We start from the raw sequence: 19,630 nt of genomic DNA, 5'->3' as shown, positions 1-19,630 counted from the left end.
CTAGTAGAGCAGATGAATGTGGGTTTTATACGTGTAGTTTATTGTAATGGCAGTAGTTAGACTGAAATAACTTCAGCATCCATCATTAAACCCTTTCTTACAGCTATCCAGCTAGATAAATATTTTAACACTGGTCCCTGTACCTATAGAACACTTCCTTTCAAATATAATCCTTTTAGCTTGACTAATTTGGGGAATTAAGAGTCCCATTTGTTGGGCTAGGACACAATACAATAATAGCATAGTTTATGAGATCACAAATGTGTATTCTTTCAGACTATAATCTCTCTGCAGACTATTCTTATTTTGTAGAATATAATTTCATAAGCAACCCAATTCCAAATCAGTTAGTCATAGGCATGCAAAGTTGCTATAATCACTTGTGTGTTCCTGTGTATATGGATTTGAAGGTGTTTCCTGATGACCTGCTTCTCTATTTGCTCCATTATTAAATTTGTTCTGTTAAAAGTTTTTGGCCATCTAAGACCTAGATATGGACAAGCAATATGTCTCCTTTTAACATATTTTGCTATCGTGTTGGCTCTTTGGCCGAGTCTATCTTTCATGCTAAGGGATGTTTTTTTAGTTCTTCACAAATAAGATGAATTAGACACCAACTTGGCAAATGGCCATTGTAGGGGCAGATGCGTGTCTGGAAGGAACAGAGGCAGTGTCTTTTCTGGATGAGTTCCAGCAGATCCTACTCATTGAGATTCTGAAGGTACTGTAAAAGGCACTGGCTCTTTGAGTGCTTTGAGTATAGTAAGAGGGGAGGAATTGCAGGGGGTGCTGGTAAATGTCCAGGCCCTCCCTAAAAAAAGTAGAATGTGGAGAACACTACTATGCATAGTTTCAGTCATTATTCAAAAATCAATTTTTGTGACTGATAATCTTTCCAGTAATCATGCTTTATTTTCTTTTTGGTGAAGATTATTGTGAAGGTTATAGCAAAATGCGTGTCTTGTCCTCAGATTCCTTGAACCCTACCACCTTGTCTTTCAGCCTAGATATGATCAAGTTGGCATTGGTCTATGATTTATCTTGATAAGATGTCCATGCTGTTTGTCTCAGTTGGCATTCCATTGAAAATAAGGTTTGTTAATTCTTCTGCGGGACCTGACTAGGGCGCTTTTAAATGCGTTCTAGTCTGAACTTTTAAAAACCTCAAAATGTGGTTTTAGGCAATTGCTTACCAGCCAAACAGTCTCTAAGGCAAACTTCCCTGCGGCTCTATTTTATTATTCCTTTGTCTTAATATGTATTTGAGGCCATTAGAGGTAATTGAGATAGTTTGTGTTGTAGTGTCACTGATGTGTGGATGGGATTCAGCTCCATCTGTTTTACCTCACCATTCTCTGTGTCTAATTGAAATTGAGATTTGGATGAGAGTTGGCTGAAAACTGCCTGGATAACACAGATGGTGAGAGTGTGCAGAAGAAGTTTTTAAGACATTACAAGAGTGAGTCTTGTTGTTTTGTGTGGCTTGGGCCATTTTTGGCCCAAGAGATTTCCAATTTGGGGGTTCATTTGTCATCTTTATGGGTTTTGAATTGCAAGAGGCATCATTGGCTAATAATATTTTTCCACTTATGTGAGACAAGGAGCTAGTTCCATTTTCCCCTGATCATGGCCCTGCCATAAGAACCCTTGTGTAACCCATGTTAACTGAAGCGTTGATACTTCCCCTCTAATAAGTGACCATGTATGGAGGTTTGAACCTTCTGTCTCTGAACTAATGCAGCCTGCTATTTTAGCTCTAGCAGTAGAGGCTCATGGGTTTTTAGCTCCTGGGTTCAATCCCTGTATACGATGATCCAGCCAAGGCCATAATTACAAGTGATAACCCATACAGGGATTTGAACTTCTATAGACTTTGGTATGAGCGTCCTTAAATTGGGGGATTATGTAACCCATGTTAACAGTCTATCTTTGTCACCCTTTAGTGGAGAAATCATATATAGAGGTTTGTTAGCTACTGTCGTCTAGATTACAATAATCCAATGTACTGTATTTGAAGACCACTGGAAAGTTAGTGTAGAAGACTACTTCCCACCTTTTAGGTGGTGGTGGTAAAAAGCAACAATAGTTCAAAAGCTGCACTGGCTTCCTATTTGCTTTCAGTTAAGGCACTATTTACCATTGTGGGCCGCATCCAGTACTACCTGTATGGCCCTGAGGATGTCACATGGGCGCTATGCTGTGCTGATTGGGCCGCAAGCGGCTCACGGGCCACAGGTTGAGAATCTCTTAGTTAAGGTGTTGGCTTTGGGACTTGGTTGTCAGATAGACTGCTCTGACTATGGTATGTTATGGTGGCTAGTTCTGTTTCTGTGAAATAGTGCTATTTTTATGTCCACTTCTGATGGAAGTGTACTTCTCATGTACTTCTCCCCTGAGTGCTATCTAGGGGTGTACTTTACACATCTAAAGTGTAAATAATTATCAGCAAATTATGTTCTTGTTAGAATGGGTGTTAGTGTATGGAAGCTGTTTTCTATTTACTGTAGAAATATGCAAATACAATTGAGGACATGTGCTCTCTTGCTTTAGAAGGGCAACTTTCAGGTGCTCAAGTTGTGTCATTAATAGTGCAGGCTTGGAAAAGTTTTCATGTACGTGTCACCTATTTAGTAGGACTTTCCAAAGGGTAAGAGCACACAGAATTCTAATCACTAGTAATTAATTTTATTCATTATCGAGCTGAAAATTGACCCTACAGTGTCCCTGGAATCCATATAGAACCATTTTACATGCTAAGTATGTGAAGTCAGTGCATGTTCATTTAGAATTATTGTGTTGTCTTGTACCTACGCACATTGCATACATGTTACGATTCATTACACAGGTTGCACAATTAAATAAACCTAAAAAAACCCAGAAGTTGAATATTTGGTCACCTATTTAAATAGTAACTTGCTGGCAGAAGGTTTTTCTGCTGATCTATTTCCCTCCTTTTAGGCAAATGTGATTACTAATGGCACAGTTACCCTCCACGCTACAGAGTCAGTCACGCATTTTTGTGATCACTGTTAATACCCCTCAGTTTTGTTTATGAAGTCTTTGCACAATATGGTTTGAAAATTGTTAAGCAGTAACAAGTAATAAAGATTATGGTGTAAAAATATTACGTTTTTTTGAACAACAAGCCATGCTCAGTATTTGAGATGGCAGAGAATAGACTGTTCCTATGGCTGGGTGTATTCCGACTGTGGAAGTAGTATATGAGACCTGGAAACTTCTCCTGTGAGTCCTGTGTTGCCACTACATTGTTGTAGTAAGAATGCTTTGCTTTGAATTCAGCATACTACACAAATCATGCTTCAGGGTGTGGTAAAATGCTGCATATTTCAAAATGAATAGGAATGGCTTAATTCCTTACAAACAAGCCTTTTTTTTAAGATTTTTAGTGGGAAAACAAAACTGTTGCATTAGCCAATTGTAATTACAGTCAGCAGTGTAACTGTGGAAAAACTAATATGCAGAACTGTTTGAAAGAAGGATGTTAAACAGGCTTAATTTGATACCTGCCACAAAATAAAAGTTTACTTTTACCATACAAGGAATTACTTTTTATCTGGTAAGTAAATAAAGTGAGGCTATACTAAAAAAACACTGAAATCAAGTGTTTCGAAAAGCACACTTAAAAAAGATATAACCATAAGGCATCACAAGTGACATTTGGATTGGCTTAGCAGGAGTTCAGGGTTGGAAGAAATTCAATAAAGTGGAGTACGTTGTTCTGATCTATTATGGAAATGTTTTAGAGTTCCTTGGAATCAAGACAATGAGCTTTTTAACAGTCTGTAACCATTATCTGAGGTCTTACTGTAACACATGTTTTTCATAAAGGCTAATATTTCAAACCAGAATATTCTGAGAAATCCAACTTGGCATGAAAACTTGGAATTTGTTTAAATTTCTTGTAGGTACTTTCACAAAAGCCAGTGTGTTTAGCATTTTGGAGTTGTAATTATGAACCTTTTAATCTGGCTTGTTCCCTGGTAACTGTTGGTTGTTAAGAGAATTAATCTTAACACGTAGGAAAAAAATTTTCTCTGGTTTTCTTAAATCAGACTTCCAGCAGGACCCTTACATGACTTGGTCAGTTGTCAACAAAGTAATAATACTTTTAAATGGTTTTCCAAGGAACTGAAGAAGTTTAGTTGTCCATTTCAGTGGAATTCTATCCTTCAGGCTCCTTTTTGAAAATCCCAACCTGGAAGGTTGTAAAATTTGTTCAGTCTTTTGTTTTCTTTTCCAACTGTGCCACAGCCATTCAAATGTCACAATTTTACTCTCTGCCAATGCAGTTCTATATTGCTTGTGATACTCTGCATTTTCAAGATGACTTATTGTAATTTTTAATAGCTATTAGCTAATAAATATCCTCCTGTTTTCTTCTGCTTCAAAAGGAATTGATCCTGTCAAGCTGGAGAGAATTCAGCTTCCAGCACAGCATGCTGAGGAGAAAAGTTCATACAACCACGTACTTGCAGAAAGGCTCATCAGGATAATGAATTATGCTGCTCAACCAGGTAGAGCATTTCTGATCATGTCAACTGATTACTTTTTTTGTGCAGCAATAAGTTCTGAAAATGTAATGTCAATGTTTAAAATATTTGAAGTACTTCCCCCACGGGGAAGAGACTCGCTGCTGTTCAACTGGAACTAGCAAGCTCTTGTCAGATGATAAGCAGATCTGGCCTGTGAAAGAGACACACATAGCCGCATTCCACTGGGGAGCAGAGTAAGTAGGAATTCTGTTTTTCTTCTGAATAGTTGCTATTGTATTCAAGACAACAGGGAGGCCTGAGACCTTAAAGTTCCTGCGTATTGTTGAGTTACATAAGCAAAATGTCCAGCAAGCAATAACAAGAGTTAGTTTACATTTTAGTAACTGATATTAGGTCCCAATCCTGCACGCATGCACTTCAGTAAAACTACTGCTGCGAGTAAAGTTACTTCCATGTGTAATTCTTGCAGTATTTGGCTCCTTAGTTTGTAGCTGTCCTTCATTTCTAGGCTGATTACAAATTTTCAATCAAAGGTTTTTTTATGCAAAATTTGGGCATTCAGCTAAATTTTTTTTACAGAAATCTGCTTTCCTTGAATTTTTTTGTTAATCAGAAAAATGAAGGGTTTTTTTATAAAGTTCAAATTTGTGCGGGTGCGGGGAGGAACACACCCATTTTTCCAATGGCTCTAGTCATCTCACCTCTTCTAAATTAAGTAACTCATGGAAACATTGTGTTCAAGCATTAGCTCTTCACTGCTTGGTTTCTATTTAAACAAAAGCACTTCCTTAGAATCCATAATTAGCACTGCTGGGCAAAACTGGTAGTGTGTTAGACATGATTCAGAGAAGTCTCCTTATTCCTCCCTCCTTCTCCAACTCTGGATGGGGCTCTACAGGGCCTTGTTTCTGGTCCTCTTCTCCCTCTATAATTTTTCTGAGTAATCTCATCCAGAAACATGGATGAGAATATGATCTTTATGCTGAGGATTGTCAGACCTACCTCTCTTAAATTTCTTCCTGTCCTTCTGAAATCTCATAGATGTCCAACCGTCAGTTTGAGATCAACATGGCCAAAACAGAGGTCTTAATTTCACACCCGCCATCCTCCCTTCTTTCTCTATCAGTGGGCAACATCCTCATCCTCCCTGTAATCTGGGCATAATCATCTTCTCTGCAAGATTTAAACACAGCCTAGATGTGAGAATCTAGACATGGCAAATTCTTTCTGCATAACATAACGTTGCTAAGATACGGTATTTCCCATCATCTACACAGCTAAAAATGTCATCAAAGTCTCCTCTTGGCTACTGCAACATCCTCCCCCTCCCCCGCCCCCGGCCTTGACAGAGGCAGTCTTGCCTCGTTCATATCCATTTAAAATGTTGCTGCAACAATCACTTTCCTAGCTTGTTGCTTTATCGGTCACCTGCCACTTTGCTTCCCTTCTCTGGCTCCCCCTTCCCCGCCACATCAGACACAAGTTACTTGTCTTCACTTTCAAGGCCATTCACTGTCTATCCCATGCTACCTGTTGTCTCATATGCTTTTGAGATGTTCACTCCCACTCCTGCTCTTTCAGTGATGCCAGCCTTAACGGCCCACTTGTTGTTGTTTTTCAAATAAACACCCTGTGTTTTCTTCCAAGTTGCCCATCATGCATAGAAGGGACTACCCATAAACATCTGCAAAGCTACCTCATTGTTCTCCTTCAAATCCCTCCTTAAAACTCTTTTCTTAATGCCTTGAAAAAACTTAACAGTTAGACTGCTGGTGTGCTGAGACTGCTGCTTGTCATGCTGACCAATGTTGGCTCTTTGTTCTCCCCCATCAATCCACCTGTTGTGTGTATCTTATCTGTATCCACCTGTTGTCATCTTATATTTAGATTGGGGGCAGACAGTCTTGTGTTTGTATATTGTCAACACAATGAGATCCTGGACCATGACAATGAATGATGATAATTATACTTCTGTTCCTGAAAGCTGCACTGGTGTAGCAGTTTTTCAACCTGAAGGAGTGAGCTGGGGATGGGGAGAGAAGAGAGCTCTTAAGGTTTCCTTTCCCCAAATGTTTGAAAAATCCTGTTTGCTGGATTATCCCAAAGCCAAAAAATTTTGCTTTTAGTTTTGTGTCTGGGGCTGAGTCTCCTGGCAATAGTGATTTGACAGCTCCCAGAGAAGGAGTGGAGTCCATCAGTGACAGAAATAACCTTAGCTTTGTCTTGAGAGATCACTATTTTGCAAGGTCATAATCTATGTGCCTGAGACTAGATCATGCCGTTGTAGTATAGTCTGGTTTTGTTGTGTGTGGCCGTTTTGTGTGTGCGTGTGTGTGTGTGTGTGGGGGGGGGAGGGAATGGAAAGCCTCTGAGTAAAAAAGATTTCTCCTGAGTAAATACCCTGTACATCAGGATTGTAATTTGACTTCTTACTTTAGATGGAAAAGTTCGTCTGGCAACACTGGAACTGGGCTGTCTATTACTAAAGCAGCTGGTATTATCTAAAAATGGCAGTATTATAAAAGATGTTCACCTTGCTTGCCTTGAGGTAAGTGTGTGCTACTTAGCTATCACCTTAAAGAAAGTGTCTTAGCGTTAAGGCCCACATAAGTATTGGTTTTGTTGGTTATAATGGCAACCGGACATGAACTACAGCTGCAGAGATCATTCTGTTCTGTTTAGTTTCATATAATCCATCTCTACAGCAAATACCTTTTGTTTAATTGCACAGAACTATCTGAGGAAAGAGGCTGTCTAGCGGTTAGATTAAGGAGTTGGGAGGTGGGACTCCTAGGTTGTCTTCTCAGCTTTGCCATCACCTTGCTGTGTGAACTCAGGAAAGTGTCAAGATAGCTGTGTATAAGGGCTCTTCTGCACTGCCCCACAGTTCTAACTCTCTAGGGGTGTAAATAGCAGTACACACCAAAGTGCTGCACTGTAACTCTCCTGTGTGGATGTTGCAGGTGCAAACTAAACTGTTGCTACTTCACATTAACGTGGTTCTGTTTGAGGATTAAGTTAGTGGGAAGTATGAACCTTTTAGTTCTCATGCAGCATCCCCATGGGGCAGTTACAGGGCAACGCTTTTGTGTGCACTGCTGTTCACACCCCCAGAGTCCAAACTGCGGGGCAGTGCAGATATGCCCTGTGTTTCTGTGTAAAACTTGGATGCTCCCCATCTCGCAATGGTGCAGTGAGAGTTAATTATTTGTGACTTATTTTGAGTTGCTCAGATGAAAGGCATTTTGTAAATGCAAAACCCCTATTCTTTTCATCAAGATGAAGAATGGGAGGCTGAGTACATAGAAACCATCCCAGTATATAATCAGCTTTTTTTCTGAATGAAATTATCAGGAAATAATTCTCCTTTGAGTGGCTTCTTCATATTCTCATTCATAGGATATGCCAACTGGATACAGCTAAGACAGTGGAACCTTAACTAGGAGTGCTTATTAGAGTGCTCTTGCACTCCCTCCTTCCCCTTCCCTCACTGTTCCTGAACACCTCGGAGGGAGACTAGGAAAGGGTGTGGCTCTCTGGCCAATTCAGTTCCTTCCAGTTACTAGCGGCGATTGATTAGGAATTGCTCTCGATCCTTCTTGGTCCTTCTTAAATTGCCCAACTATCTTTAATAAAAATCTGTACATATTCTAACAAAACTTTATACTATATTAGGATTTTAGTGTTAGGGTGGCTGCTCCAAGCATTAGTCCTGGAAGAAACCTTGATGGCAGACCCAAAAATTAAGCAGCTTGGCTTTAAACTCTCTGCTGCTTGCTCTTCAGGCTTCCCAGGATCAGTGTCACATGGTGGCCTGTGGCCTGCCCCACAGAAAGATATTTATTATTAATTTTTATTAATTGATCAGACTGATTACTGGCTAGACTGGTGAATGCTGCCGTGGCAGAGAAGGCACTATTGACCAGCTCCTTGACATTACTCATACCTTCATTCCAATCATTGAACCAGACAATGCCAGTCTCCTTTTGAACCTTCAAATCTAAAGATACTGGATTTGTCTGTAAAACTGAAGGGGAGAGAACAATTTCCCACTCTAGTGCATAATACATTTGAAGATGAAGAGTAGATGGTTTTACACAAACTTCAGAAAACAGATCCTGTATTCGAAGATTGACTATCCATTGATGAAAATGCAAAGATGCTGTTGCCTTTTGCAAATTAGTGGAAAGAATACCAACTACTTCAAGAAAAGAGTTCATATGCAGGTTTTGACATCCTACATTCTCTCAGCAGTATTAAATGGAATTTTACAATTTGCGATGCTCATGTGGGCAAGCCCAGCTTTCGTTCAACCAATATTTTAAAATACAGACAAATTAAGTCATTTACCCCAAAATGGCTTCTCCTATTCCTACACACGCATAGAATCAAACTCCCTGGTGGTTTAAGTGGCTGTTCAGAGGTCTAAAGGTCGATTAGTCCTTCTGTACTGCTTCATATAAGAATGGAAAGAACATGGATTTATGGGGTTGGAGGAAGCCTTCTCTTCCTCCACTTTAGGTTTGAGTAACAAGCAGTGATCTTGCTGTACCAATACCATATATGGGTGAAAATGTCAGTGCCTACTGGACTGCTCCCAGGCTAACAGAGAACTCGCAAATGCCATCATTATGGTGGGTCAGCAAGTGGCAAAATATGACTTGGGAACATCTCTTGATTCTTCCGACTCTGCAGTTAGAGCTGTAGTTTTTGCAGTTTCTGTTAGAAGGTTCACTTGTTTAAATCTGCAAGAATTCCAGAAACAAAGTCTCTCTCTAAATTTGGGGATCTTCCCTTAGAGAAGGACTGTTTAGTACCAGAACTAATGAGGTTTCTGGAAAAATTAGACCAGACACCCTGCCAGGTTGCTGGGCATCTAGCAACAGCCCAAGAAGAAACGTGGTTTTCAGGTACCCATTCATAGTCTTCCTCTTTTCGACTTCCCCACAGGAGACTGTTATTACTAACAATGTCCTCTTCACAGTGAAAGGGCTACTGAAGAAACTTCAAGAATCAGTGCAAACAATCATCTTTGAGAGCAGTGATGTCTGGCCTTTGGCCCCAAGTTTGACATACTGCCCAGGAACGGCAATCCAGTACTAATTCAAGTGTATTTCCCTCAATTTAGAGCCTGACTGGATCATTTTTTCCACTGCATTTCCACAGGCAAGTGTCTTTTTTAGAAATTACAAGAGGTATCAGTACAGTTCAAAACTATTCATCCTTCCATTCCCTATTAGGAACCCTCATTGCAAAAATCTGTTGAGATAATTTGCTTCTTGCCCTCCCCAAAAGAGGGTAGTGCCAAGGAATAGAGGAGAAACACAGGGCTCTATTCAAGGTCTTTTCTTGGAGGTCTTCACTCTATACTAGACCTTAAGAAGCTCAACACTTTCATCAGGAAAATTAATTTCCATATGCTGACCCAAGCCTCTACTATACTCTCCCGTTCTTAAGGAGTGGTTTGCTGCTCTCTGTTTAAAAGGACAACTGTTCCATATCTCCAAAAGACTCACTCATCACAAGTACCTTCATTTAGTGGGGCAGGATCATTTTAGTACAAGATGGTCCCTTTTGGACTTTCTGCTGCCACAGAGTATTTACAAAATGTGCATCTGTGGTGGCAACTCACATAAGAGGGAATTTATGTGAACCATTTGAACAATAGGTTATGTAATCAAAGGAACACCTTTACAATGCTCTCTTCTGCATATACTCCCTTTGAAAGATCTGGGTTCATGATAAATTGAAAAGTTACTCTTACCAATCTCCTATAAAAGCTCTTTACCTTTTGAATGGATATTAAGTAGTGTTTTACCTCAAATTGATGGGATTTTTAGTTTCAAAATAAGTCACCCTATATGCTAATCTTAAAATGAGAACCTTATAGCACTAGCTGTCAACCAGATACAGAGTACAGACAGTGTGTATTGAAAATTAACCATTCCAAAGAAAGTGCTGTGATTTTTGAGGTGGGGCACTCAATTTGCAATTTCTTCAGGGGTATACCATTCAGCCCTCTTGTTCCATTTTAACAGTTACCTCTGATGTGCCAACAATGGATGGGGCCTCACTGCTTCTGGTTCACAGTGTAGGGAACACTAAAATCCCCCAGAGACTAAGTTACAAATAAACCTTCTGGGGCTCAGAGAAATTTGTTAGGCATTAAAAACTTTCTTATGTCACTTCCAGCACAGTGGCTCCAGGTGGTTATGAACAATATCACAAACAGGGAGGTTCCTATTCTACTCAACTTTGCAGAGAGGTTACAGTTTTATGGGAATGATGTATTCTTATGCACCTGTCAGGGAAGAACAGCAACCTGACAGACCAACTAAGAAGAATAACAATAGAGGCTCACAAGTGGTCACTGAAAACACCAATGATGGAGGAATTCTCTGCATGGTGGGGACACCATATTATTTACAAAGAAGTTTAGAAGTGTCAAAGGTTTTGTTCATAAGCACAGAGAAACAGGCATTTTGAGTTTTGATTCTGCATATAATGAAGGCAAGGACTACTGCGTGCCTTTCTTCCTATCCTCTTGTGCAGGGGGTCATAAGGAAAGTAAATCAGGACAAGGTCAAGATAATCTTATTCACGCCTGCTTGGCCCAGAGAACAATGGTCCCCAGACCTACTGTACCTCTTAGCAGGGACCTACAAAGTGCTGCCTGTTACTCCATATTTACTGATCCAACAAGATAATGGAGTCTGTCCTCTAGATCAAAGCACACTGCATGTCACCACATGGGCAATAGGTTTCTAATGGACTTTGAACTACTTTTGTTCTGCTGATGTTCAGAATGTCTTAATGAGCTCCAGAAAAGAATCTAATCAAATGGTACAATTTAAAACTGAAAAGCTTCAGTATCAGCAGGTAATAATACATCCCCTTTGACTGCCCAATTCAATGTATACTGGAATACTTGCTCCAGCTTAAAATCTGACTTGCTGCTTTCTTTAAAGTTCATTTATCTGCCATATCAGCCTTCTATTCTTTTGATGATAAATGTTTGCTTGTGAAACAGTTAAGTCTCTTTAAACAATTCTTAACATTTATCCTCCTATTAAACTGTCATCCTGGCAGGACATAAATCTGGTTCTCCCACATTTAATGAAATGGCCATATGAGCCGATGGGAGAATTTGTTTCATTTATCAAAGTAGCACTCCTGGAGGCAGTTCTGTGTGCAAGGTGAGTGAGCAAGTTATAGGCACGTATGGTAAAACCACCATTTACAGTTTTTTCATGAGGACAAAATAGTTGTATATCTTCACTCCCTAATTTCCCCCTAGTTAGATTTTCACATTAATCAGTTCACTTCTGTTTCTCTGAGTTTCATGTGCAGAAGGATGAAGCCAAACTGCATACTCTTCATGTTAAAGCTTTAGCTTACTATTTAGATGGGAATGAAGAGTTCAGACATTCACCAGACCTATATCTCCTTTGCTTAGAATAAAAAGGGGCAAGCTGTGTCTTCCTAAACATTACTCATCTGGGTCAAAGCTTGTATAGGAGAGGCTTTTACATTCATTTCAGGAATAGGAATGGAATATATAAGGTCTTGATCTGCCAGGGCCAAAGGAGCTTCAGTACCATATCTCAGACACATACCAATTAGAAATCTGTAAATCTGCAACTTGGAGCTCTAGTTCACACTCCTACAAAACATTGCTGTCTGAACCTCAAGTGCCGATCTGAAGCTCAGTTTGGCAGAGCAGTCATTCATTCACTTATTAATTAGGACTTCTCATCTCGTGTTCCTTTGCATCTACTGCTTGCCAGTCTCTCCCATGCATGGGAATATATAGAGGCCACTTGAAGGAGAAATAACAGTATTTTATTTGTAACTGTGGGTCAAGATGGACTCTGCGTATTTGCACTCCCTGACCACCTTCCCCTCTTCCTTTACTCTCATAAACTAGACTTGAAGCAGAGGTGGCTGGAGTGCTACAGCTTCTTTTATAGCCTGACCCCAAGAACATTTGGGATTGGTAAGGGGAGGGGCAAGAGGACATGAGTGCTCCAGTGGCCACTGCTAGTTAAAGTTTCACTGTCTCAGTGTACCCGCTGGCACATCCCAGGAGTGCTAATATGCAGAGTCCATCTCAAAGAACTCCAGTTGCAAGTAAGTAACCTTAATTTTGGGTATTAATCTAATCACTGATCTATTTTTTTTTTCTCTAGGGTGCAAGAGAAGAGAGTGTTCATCTTCTGCGGCGCTTCTATAAGGTACTTTTTTTAAAGAGGTGGATAAAATTAATCTTTTCTTACTTTAAACATTTCTTCTTCCAACTGAAGTAGACTACACTGTAGAAAAAATACACACAATATTTGAAGAAAATGATGGAGTTAAGTACCATAAATTATTTTGCCCATATTGTATGCAGTGTCTTTGTAGCTATTTTGGTCCCAGGATATTAGAGAGCCAAAGTGGGTGAGGTAATATCTTTTTATTGGACCGACTTCAGAAGGGTTTTAAGCCCTATGCTGGTTCAAGATGTTTCTGCCAGTGAGTGACCCTTGCTGCAGGTGCCTGAAGTTTCTGGGTGAGGGCCACATTCAAGACCCACTGCTGGACCTATAAAGACTTGAAGCTGCATACAAAAAAGGACAGGGAGGTTGTCTTGTGTCCATCTTTGGAACCTTCCCACTTGGTGCAGGTGCCAAGTACATCTATGTTTGCTGTATGTGCCCCTCCAGACGTTCTCATTTACCCCCCAAAGATCAAAGGTAAGGCACCAATCCCCTTTTCTTGTGCTGAGGAAAAAACACACAAGATCCAATGAACACCGTTCCTCTAATATGGGTAGATCTGATTCTGGCAGGAGACTGAGATCCCTTTTGCCATCTATCCTCAGAGTAGCAGATATGGCAGGTAGACAACGCGCCCTGGTACCGACATCTGCTATATCTGTGTAAGAATCATTGACTCTGGCACTGGCTTCTGCGTGGTCGAGGCCAGTTCTTACTTTGGTGCCTACACTTGTGGTGCAGCAACTGCTGGGCCAAGGATGTGTCTCAGTGCCGACAACACCTGATACTTGTGCAGCACGTAGAGTTTTGCTCTGCCTCTCTGTGCCAGATTCTTCAGTCATGCAGGCGATAGGCCTACTGGTACTGGTCCCTTCTCTCTTCCCTTGCCCTAGCACAGTCTATCCCAGCAGAAGTGCTATTTCAAGGCAGGGACAGCAGGTCATAGTGCCATCAATGGTCAAGTCCTTGGAATGTCCAACTCTTTTTCTCATCCTGTCCAGTCCAGGGATAAACAAAGTATGTTGTCCAAGTACGATCATCCAGCAGATGTTGCATTTCCAGAATCGAGTGGCACAGCACCATAGTGGCTTACAGATCACTCTGGATCCTCCTCAGAGTCAGAGGTTGATTCCTGCACACCACCTTTCCAGGATAGGAAGTCATACCAGTCATTGCCATTATTGGGAGGATCCCAGTCCCAGGTAGCTATCTGACTTTGGAAGGCGTTCTGGAAACTGAGATCCATGGAGCAGTTATAGTTGGGGTCCTGTGCCTCACTGTTGGCCTTTTTGGAACCCTTGAGTCACCCTCCCACAGCAGACTTCCCCTGTTCCTCCTGCTGCAAAGTCACCTAGCAGGTGCTGAGACAGAGATCCCATGAAAATGTTCAGGTTCCTGTCTTTGGTACTGAGCAAGAACCACAGGCTTCTCCACAAATTCTTGTGGCAGAAGCCTAACCATTAGAGAAGGTTCAAACCCAGCTGCCTTTGAACTCATCTTCCTCATTGCCTCATGACAATGTCTGGGGATTCCTCTCCTGTCCATGATAATTTCAGGTCATATCAAGAATTGTTAGAGTAGCTAACTCTCTTGATATTCAAATTGAAGTGATTCAGGAGATTTCCCATAGACTGATGGACATACTAACCTCTGCAGGGCGTTCGAGTGGCTCTGCCCATAAATGTGGCCTTTTGTAGCATACCAAGTAGAGTGGCTTCTCTGCCCCTGACTGCTTTGAGAACCAAGAGGAGGTGGTATGTCCCTTCTCAGAGATAAGAACATTTTTTTACACACAGCCTTCATCAGGTTTGTTAGCAGTGAGTGAAAGATCACATCAGGGATGATTATCTTCTACCGCGAAGGACAAAGAAGCAGAGAAACTCCAACTTTTTGGTAGAAGGGTTTATTCCACATCTGGGTTTCAGTATTAAATCTCCAATCACCAGGTCTTACTGGCTAGATACAGTTTTGCACTCTGGGACCTTATGCTGAAGTTCTTGAACAAATTGCTGGAGGAGGCCAGGCAGCACTTCCAGCCATGATAGAGGAGGGTAAACTAGTGGCTAGAACCTCCCTCCAGACAGCCTTGGACAGAGCTGACTCAGTGGCTAGGGACATGGCATCCTCAATAACTATATGCAAATGTTTGTGGCTAGTCATCCAGTCTCTCACCAGAAATTCAGCAGGCAACCTAGGATCTTCCCTTTGAAGGTCCTACCCTTTTCTCTCAAAATATTGATGAGCTGTTATGTAGACACACAGATTTGAGCCCCAGGTTAAAATCTTTGGGGTATTTACACACCCTTTCTTAAAAGGAGGCAATTCTGCTTTCAGCCTCTTCAGAGATACTTATTCTACCTACTTAAACACCACAATGGAGAAAGAGACACAGAAGAATACCACCACCTTATTGTAATGCAGATTCCTTGAGACAGTATTCAGCCTTTAGTCAGGCTATTTGACTGCTTTTTTGAGGATAGGATACCAGCTTACCATATTAGTTTCTTCCATCCATATTTTTTCCAACAGGTTATTGTTGTTCTACATGACCACTGATGAATGCGTTCTAAGGACCCTGGCATCTATCATCCCCTCCATAGATCCCAGCAACCTGAGTGATGCATATTTTTATGTGGCTATCCACCAGAGCCACAGGAGGTTCCTAAGATTTGTGGTCCACAACACTCATCAGTTTGCAGCCTGGCTTTTTGGTCTATTGGCAGCCCTGTGAGATTTTATAAAATGCATGATGGTAGTAGCAGAATGTCTAAGGACCCATCAGCATTACTAGTACCAAATTCAAATCCCAGGGAGGAGTGGGATCTGCCACATGGGGAAACAGCCTTCCAAACCCTTTAAGAATCTGATGGTCATAAGGTTAGAAAACACGGATCTGTTCTCTATTGGTGGATGGAATGCAGAGAGAGCTTCTGAGGGAATTTAGAGAAATTTTGATGCTTTCAGTGAAGCAAATAATTCAGGAGATGCTAGATAGAAGCCAGGATTCTGGCCACTGCTTCTTCATTACTTCTGTTTATGAAGGTAGTATTCTTGGTGGCCGTTAACTTCACGAGAAGGGGATCTGACCCTCCATACACAGGTTTTTTATAAGGATAAAATATATTTACATCCTCATCCAAAGTTCTTCACTAAAGACATCTCGGAGTTCCACCTTAATCAAGCCATGTACTTATCATCCTTGTTTCCTAAGCTACATTTTCGTAAGGATGAAGAGGGACTTCATACTTTGGATGCCAAAAGGGCACTGGAATTTTATTTGGACAGAACTAGATCTTTCAGAAGATCTATCCAGCTGTTTGTTGCAGTTGCAGACAGAATGAAACCTCTCCCAGTTTTTAGGCAGAGGATGTAATTGTGGATTTCATCCTGTATAAGTCTGTGCTATGACATTGCCAAAGTACTTCCACCAGTCAGGGTGGAAGCTCACTCCACACGAGCCCAAGTGGCTTCCGCTGCTTTCTGGCAGAGGCCAAAGACAAGAGATGTTTGTAAAGCTGCAGCATGGTCATTGGTGCATACTTTAACAAGACACTATGCTATATCCCAACAATCCAAAAATGATGCCTAGTTTTGGTAAGTAGTTCTTCAATTGTTCAGGTAGACTCCAAAATCCTACTCCAGTGTAAACTGCTTGTAAGATACCTAAAGTGGAATGAACATGTGCCTTCATTCTAAGGAATAAAAACAGTTCTGTAATTGTTCTTTGAGATGTATCGCACATGTCCATTCCACAACCGACACCTTTTCCACTCTACGTTGGAATTTATCTGGTAAGACGGAACTGAGGGTGTTCCACCTTTTATACCATTAGCTAGTAACACAAGCATGCAAAAGGTGCTTGTGCCATCCTGATGAGTACTGCTAAGAAAAAAACATATTCTGCTCTGGTGCACTGGGTGTGCACATACATGTGAAGTGGAATGGGCATCTACAACGCATCTTGAAGAAAAACAGTTATAGAACAGGTTAGTAACAATTTTGTCTTGAACATGGATTAGTGAGTAGAGCACAAGCAAGGTATCAGAGGTGTATGATTATAGTTTATTACATGGTTCTGCTACTTATGAATGGAACAGAACCTGAAATTTAAACCTCATTGGAGTACATCAGGGACTCTATCAGCATTAGGGAAACACATGGTTATTAATGACACTTCTTGCTCAGCAGTTATCTTTAGAAGGCTCATAATTTATTCTCAGCATCTTAAATATTTTCTTTTTTCCCCTATTTAAGTGAGATGTTTACAGCATTGCACTTCTTTTAGTGCATTGTAAACAAATCATGAGAGAACTGAAATATTCAGTCTGACACTTTAACTCCTCCTAACAATAAACTAATGTCAAATATCCCAAAACAATTAATGAACAGACATGAAATGCTCCTATTTTGGTAAGTTCTTAAAAGAATGAGTGCTGAACGATGATACAGGATTTCTTTTTTACTTGAATTTACTGGTGACTTACGAGAAATGTGGGTAATGAAAAACAGATGGCTTCTCAACCATGACCCAGGATCCCTAATGTATATGTTTATACATGGAGAAATAATATCTTGGTTTTTTTAAGGGAGAAGAGATTTTTCTGGATATGTTTGAAGACGAATACAGGAGTATGACAGTAAGTGATTAGAAAATAGAGGTTAAAATAGAAATGCCGATGTAAAACCTCACAAAATACCAAGGATTTTATTTATAGGACTGGAATAATAAAACTGCATGTGTTTTGCTCAGAGGAGCATAACTACATTTTAATATAAGGCCTTTTATCTAAAAATTCCCCAATACTCTAAATTTCTATAAAAAGCCTAGAGATCACTTAATCCCCTGAGAAGCGTAGTATCTGTTTAACAGCATGCCGAAACACTAATCAATGGAAGTAAAAAAAATCCTCTTTTCCTCTGGTAGGTGTGTAGAATGTATTAACCCTGGTTTTCATGCTAGATCCCAGTTTTGGTATACACTGCTGCTCTTGTGAAATGGGGAATGGAATCTTACTGACAACAAACAGCAGAGCCTGGATTTTACATCCTATCTGAAAGATGGCACTTCCAGCAACATAACACCCTGTGTAATAATCTCCATGATTTATACCTTGTCAACTGAAGTTTAGACAGTTTTAATTAAAACTGATTTTTCTGAGCAATGATACTAGTGGCAATTGACATTGCTATAATCATAATGCTGGCCAGGGAACGGTCCCTGATTTTGCAAAGATTTAATATTTAACCTATAAACATCATGTCTTAAAACAGTGTTTGGGCATCTCTGACCTTGGGTTGCCAGACTGCTAGTGTCACAAATATTTTTTCCTCTTAGATAATAGCAGGAGGCACAATAATTAACAATTACATCTCCTATTAAAGTGTACAACCTACAGTTTGTATATTACAAAAAAAAATCTTTTAACATTGGGAGGAACCTTGTGAGTCTGCTCAAAGTGGGGAGGTTGGAAATCTTTGGTCTGAAATATTTCCTCCAATCTTTGCGTATTGAATAGCTTTCACTGAATGTTGGTGTGGTTCTACTCTGAAAAGTGCCTGAAAAACTTGTGCTGGATGGTTCCATGTGTATTACCTCTCTACTTGGCACTGAGTCCATGTGCTATGAAATCAAAGTTGTTCTCTCGCAGTTCTGCAAATGCATTCTGAGATCTAAGGACCAGATTCTTCTCCCATCTTATGCTAACATTAGACTGATGTAAATCTATTAACTTGATAAGAGTTTTCTGATTTACACCACCAGATGAGAAAATCAGGCCCTAAGAGTCCAGTTACAATGGTTGTGCTTGAAGGAGATAATGCAACAGAGGCTTTTTTGGCAAAATGAGGTAGTCCGTGACATCTGTGCATATCTGTTACCTTTAACAGGGTTACAAAAGGGTATGTGATTTGTTCATAGTGAATAATTCTGTTGAAGCAGGAGGAGGAGTAGAAACTAGCTTGCTCACTGCTGTCTCTGCAGGGCCAATGAGTAAAAAAGTTTGTATTTCACCAGCATCAGCAGATCTGAGTCAGATGGTGCCATATCTGCATTTTTACTTTTCCAGGGTAGAACTGTACTTCGAAATGTTAGCTTCACTTTTGAACTCAGTTCACCTTTTCAGTAAGAAACCTGATCAACTTTGTTCCTGAATGTGATTTTATCTTTAAGATAGCTGGTTCACCTTATCTCAGAGCTGTTCATTTCTTGTAGTTATGCATTCACAATAGCATTATCTTTAATTTAGACTTCCATGTTATTTTTTCTGCTATCTTAATCTTGCAGATTAATACCCACCAAATTTCTTATTCACCAAAACAGTTTTAACTGAGTTATGCAACATTTTAGATACCTTAGGAATTTCTTCAAAAGGTATAGGATGCTGAGAAGTCTTTTTTTAATTATTATTATATTATTAGCAAGCCATGGGGACCTGCATTCAGAACCTTTGTTTGTGGCAGACACCAGTCTGAGATTACAGTGCTTAGATCCTTATCTGTTTCAGCCCTGTCTTGTTTTGCAGCATCTGGAAGCACATCATCATAACAAGAGTAGGCTTCAGTTGTCAGCCATCCAGCATGCCTACTGTGACGGGTTGGATCACAGAAACCCCCTTGGGGCTGCCAACTGATGTGCCAAGACTACTTCTGCCCCTGCTTTCCCTGCCAGCTTGGGACTCTAGCACCCTGTCTTGCTGAGCCAGACATGCCAGTCTGCTGCAACACAGACCCAGGGTCTGAACCACGTGTCCCAAAGCTACAGACAAACTGAAAGCAACTTAAGAAGTGTTCCTGTCTTTGACACTCAGATGCCCAACTCCCAATGGGGTCCAAACCCCAAATAAATCCATTTTACCCTGT

The 19,630-nt window shown here is 40.5% G+C and overlaps 1 protein-coding gene across 7 annotated transcripts in view; it reads left to right on the top strand.

Annotated features, from left to right (window-relative positions):
• The window catches only part of CLEC16A (C-type lectin domain containing 16A), a 197,384-nt gene that overhangs the window by 54,244 nt on the left and 123,510 nt on the right, over nucleotides 1-19,630 (top strand). For all 7 annotated transcript variants that reach the window (XM_077828776.1, XM_077828775.1, XM_077828774.1 and 4 more), the window contains 4 exons: nucleotides 4,413-4,535; nucleotides 6,953-7,062; nucleotides 12,704-12,748; nucleotides 17,359-17,409. In XM_077828776.1, the coding sequence (XP_077684902.1) occupies nucleotides 4,413-4,535; nucleotides 6,953-7,062; nucleotides 12,704-12,748; nucleotides 17,359-17,409 (329 nt within the window). The remainder of the gene's footprint in view (nucleotides 1-4,412; nucleotides 4,536-6,952; nucleotides 7,063-12,703; nucleotides 12,749-17,358; nucleotides 17,410-19,630) is intronic.

Source organism: Eretmochelys imbricata, chromosome 10 (assembly GCF_965152235.1).
Source record: "Eretmochelys imbricata isolate rEreImb1 chromosome 10, rEreImb1.hap1, whole genome shotgun sequence".
In the NCBI taxonomy this organism is placed as follows: domain Eukaryota; kingdom Metazoa; phylum Chordata; order Testudines; family Cheloniidae; genus Eretmochelys; species Eretmochelys imbricata.
Note: the sequence above shows the minus strand (reverse complement) of the source record. Positions and strands in the feature narration are given on the sequence as shown.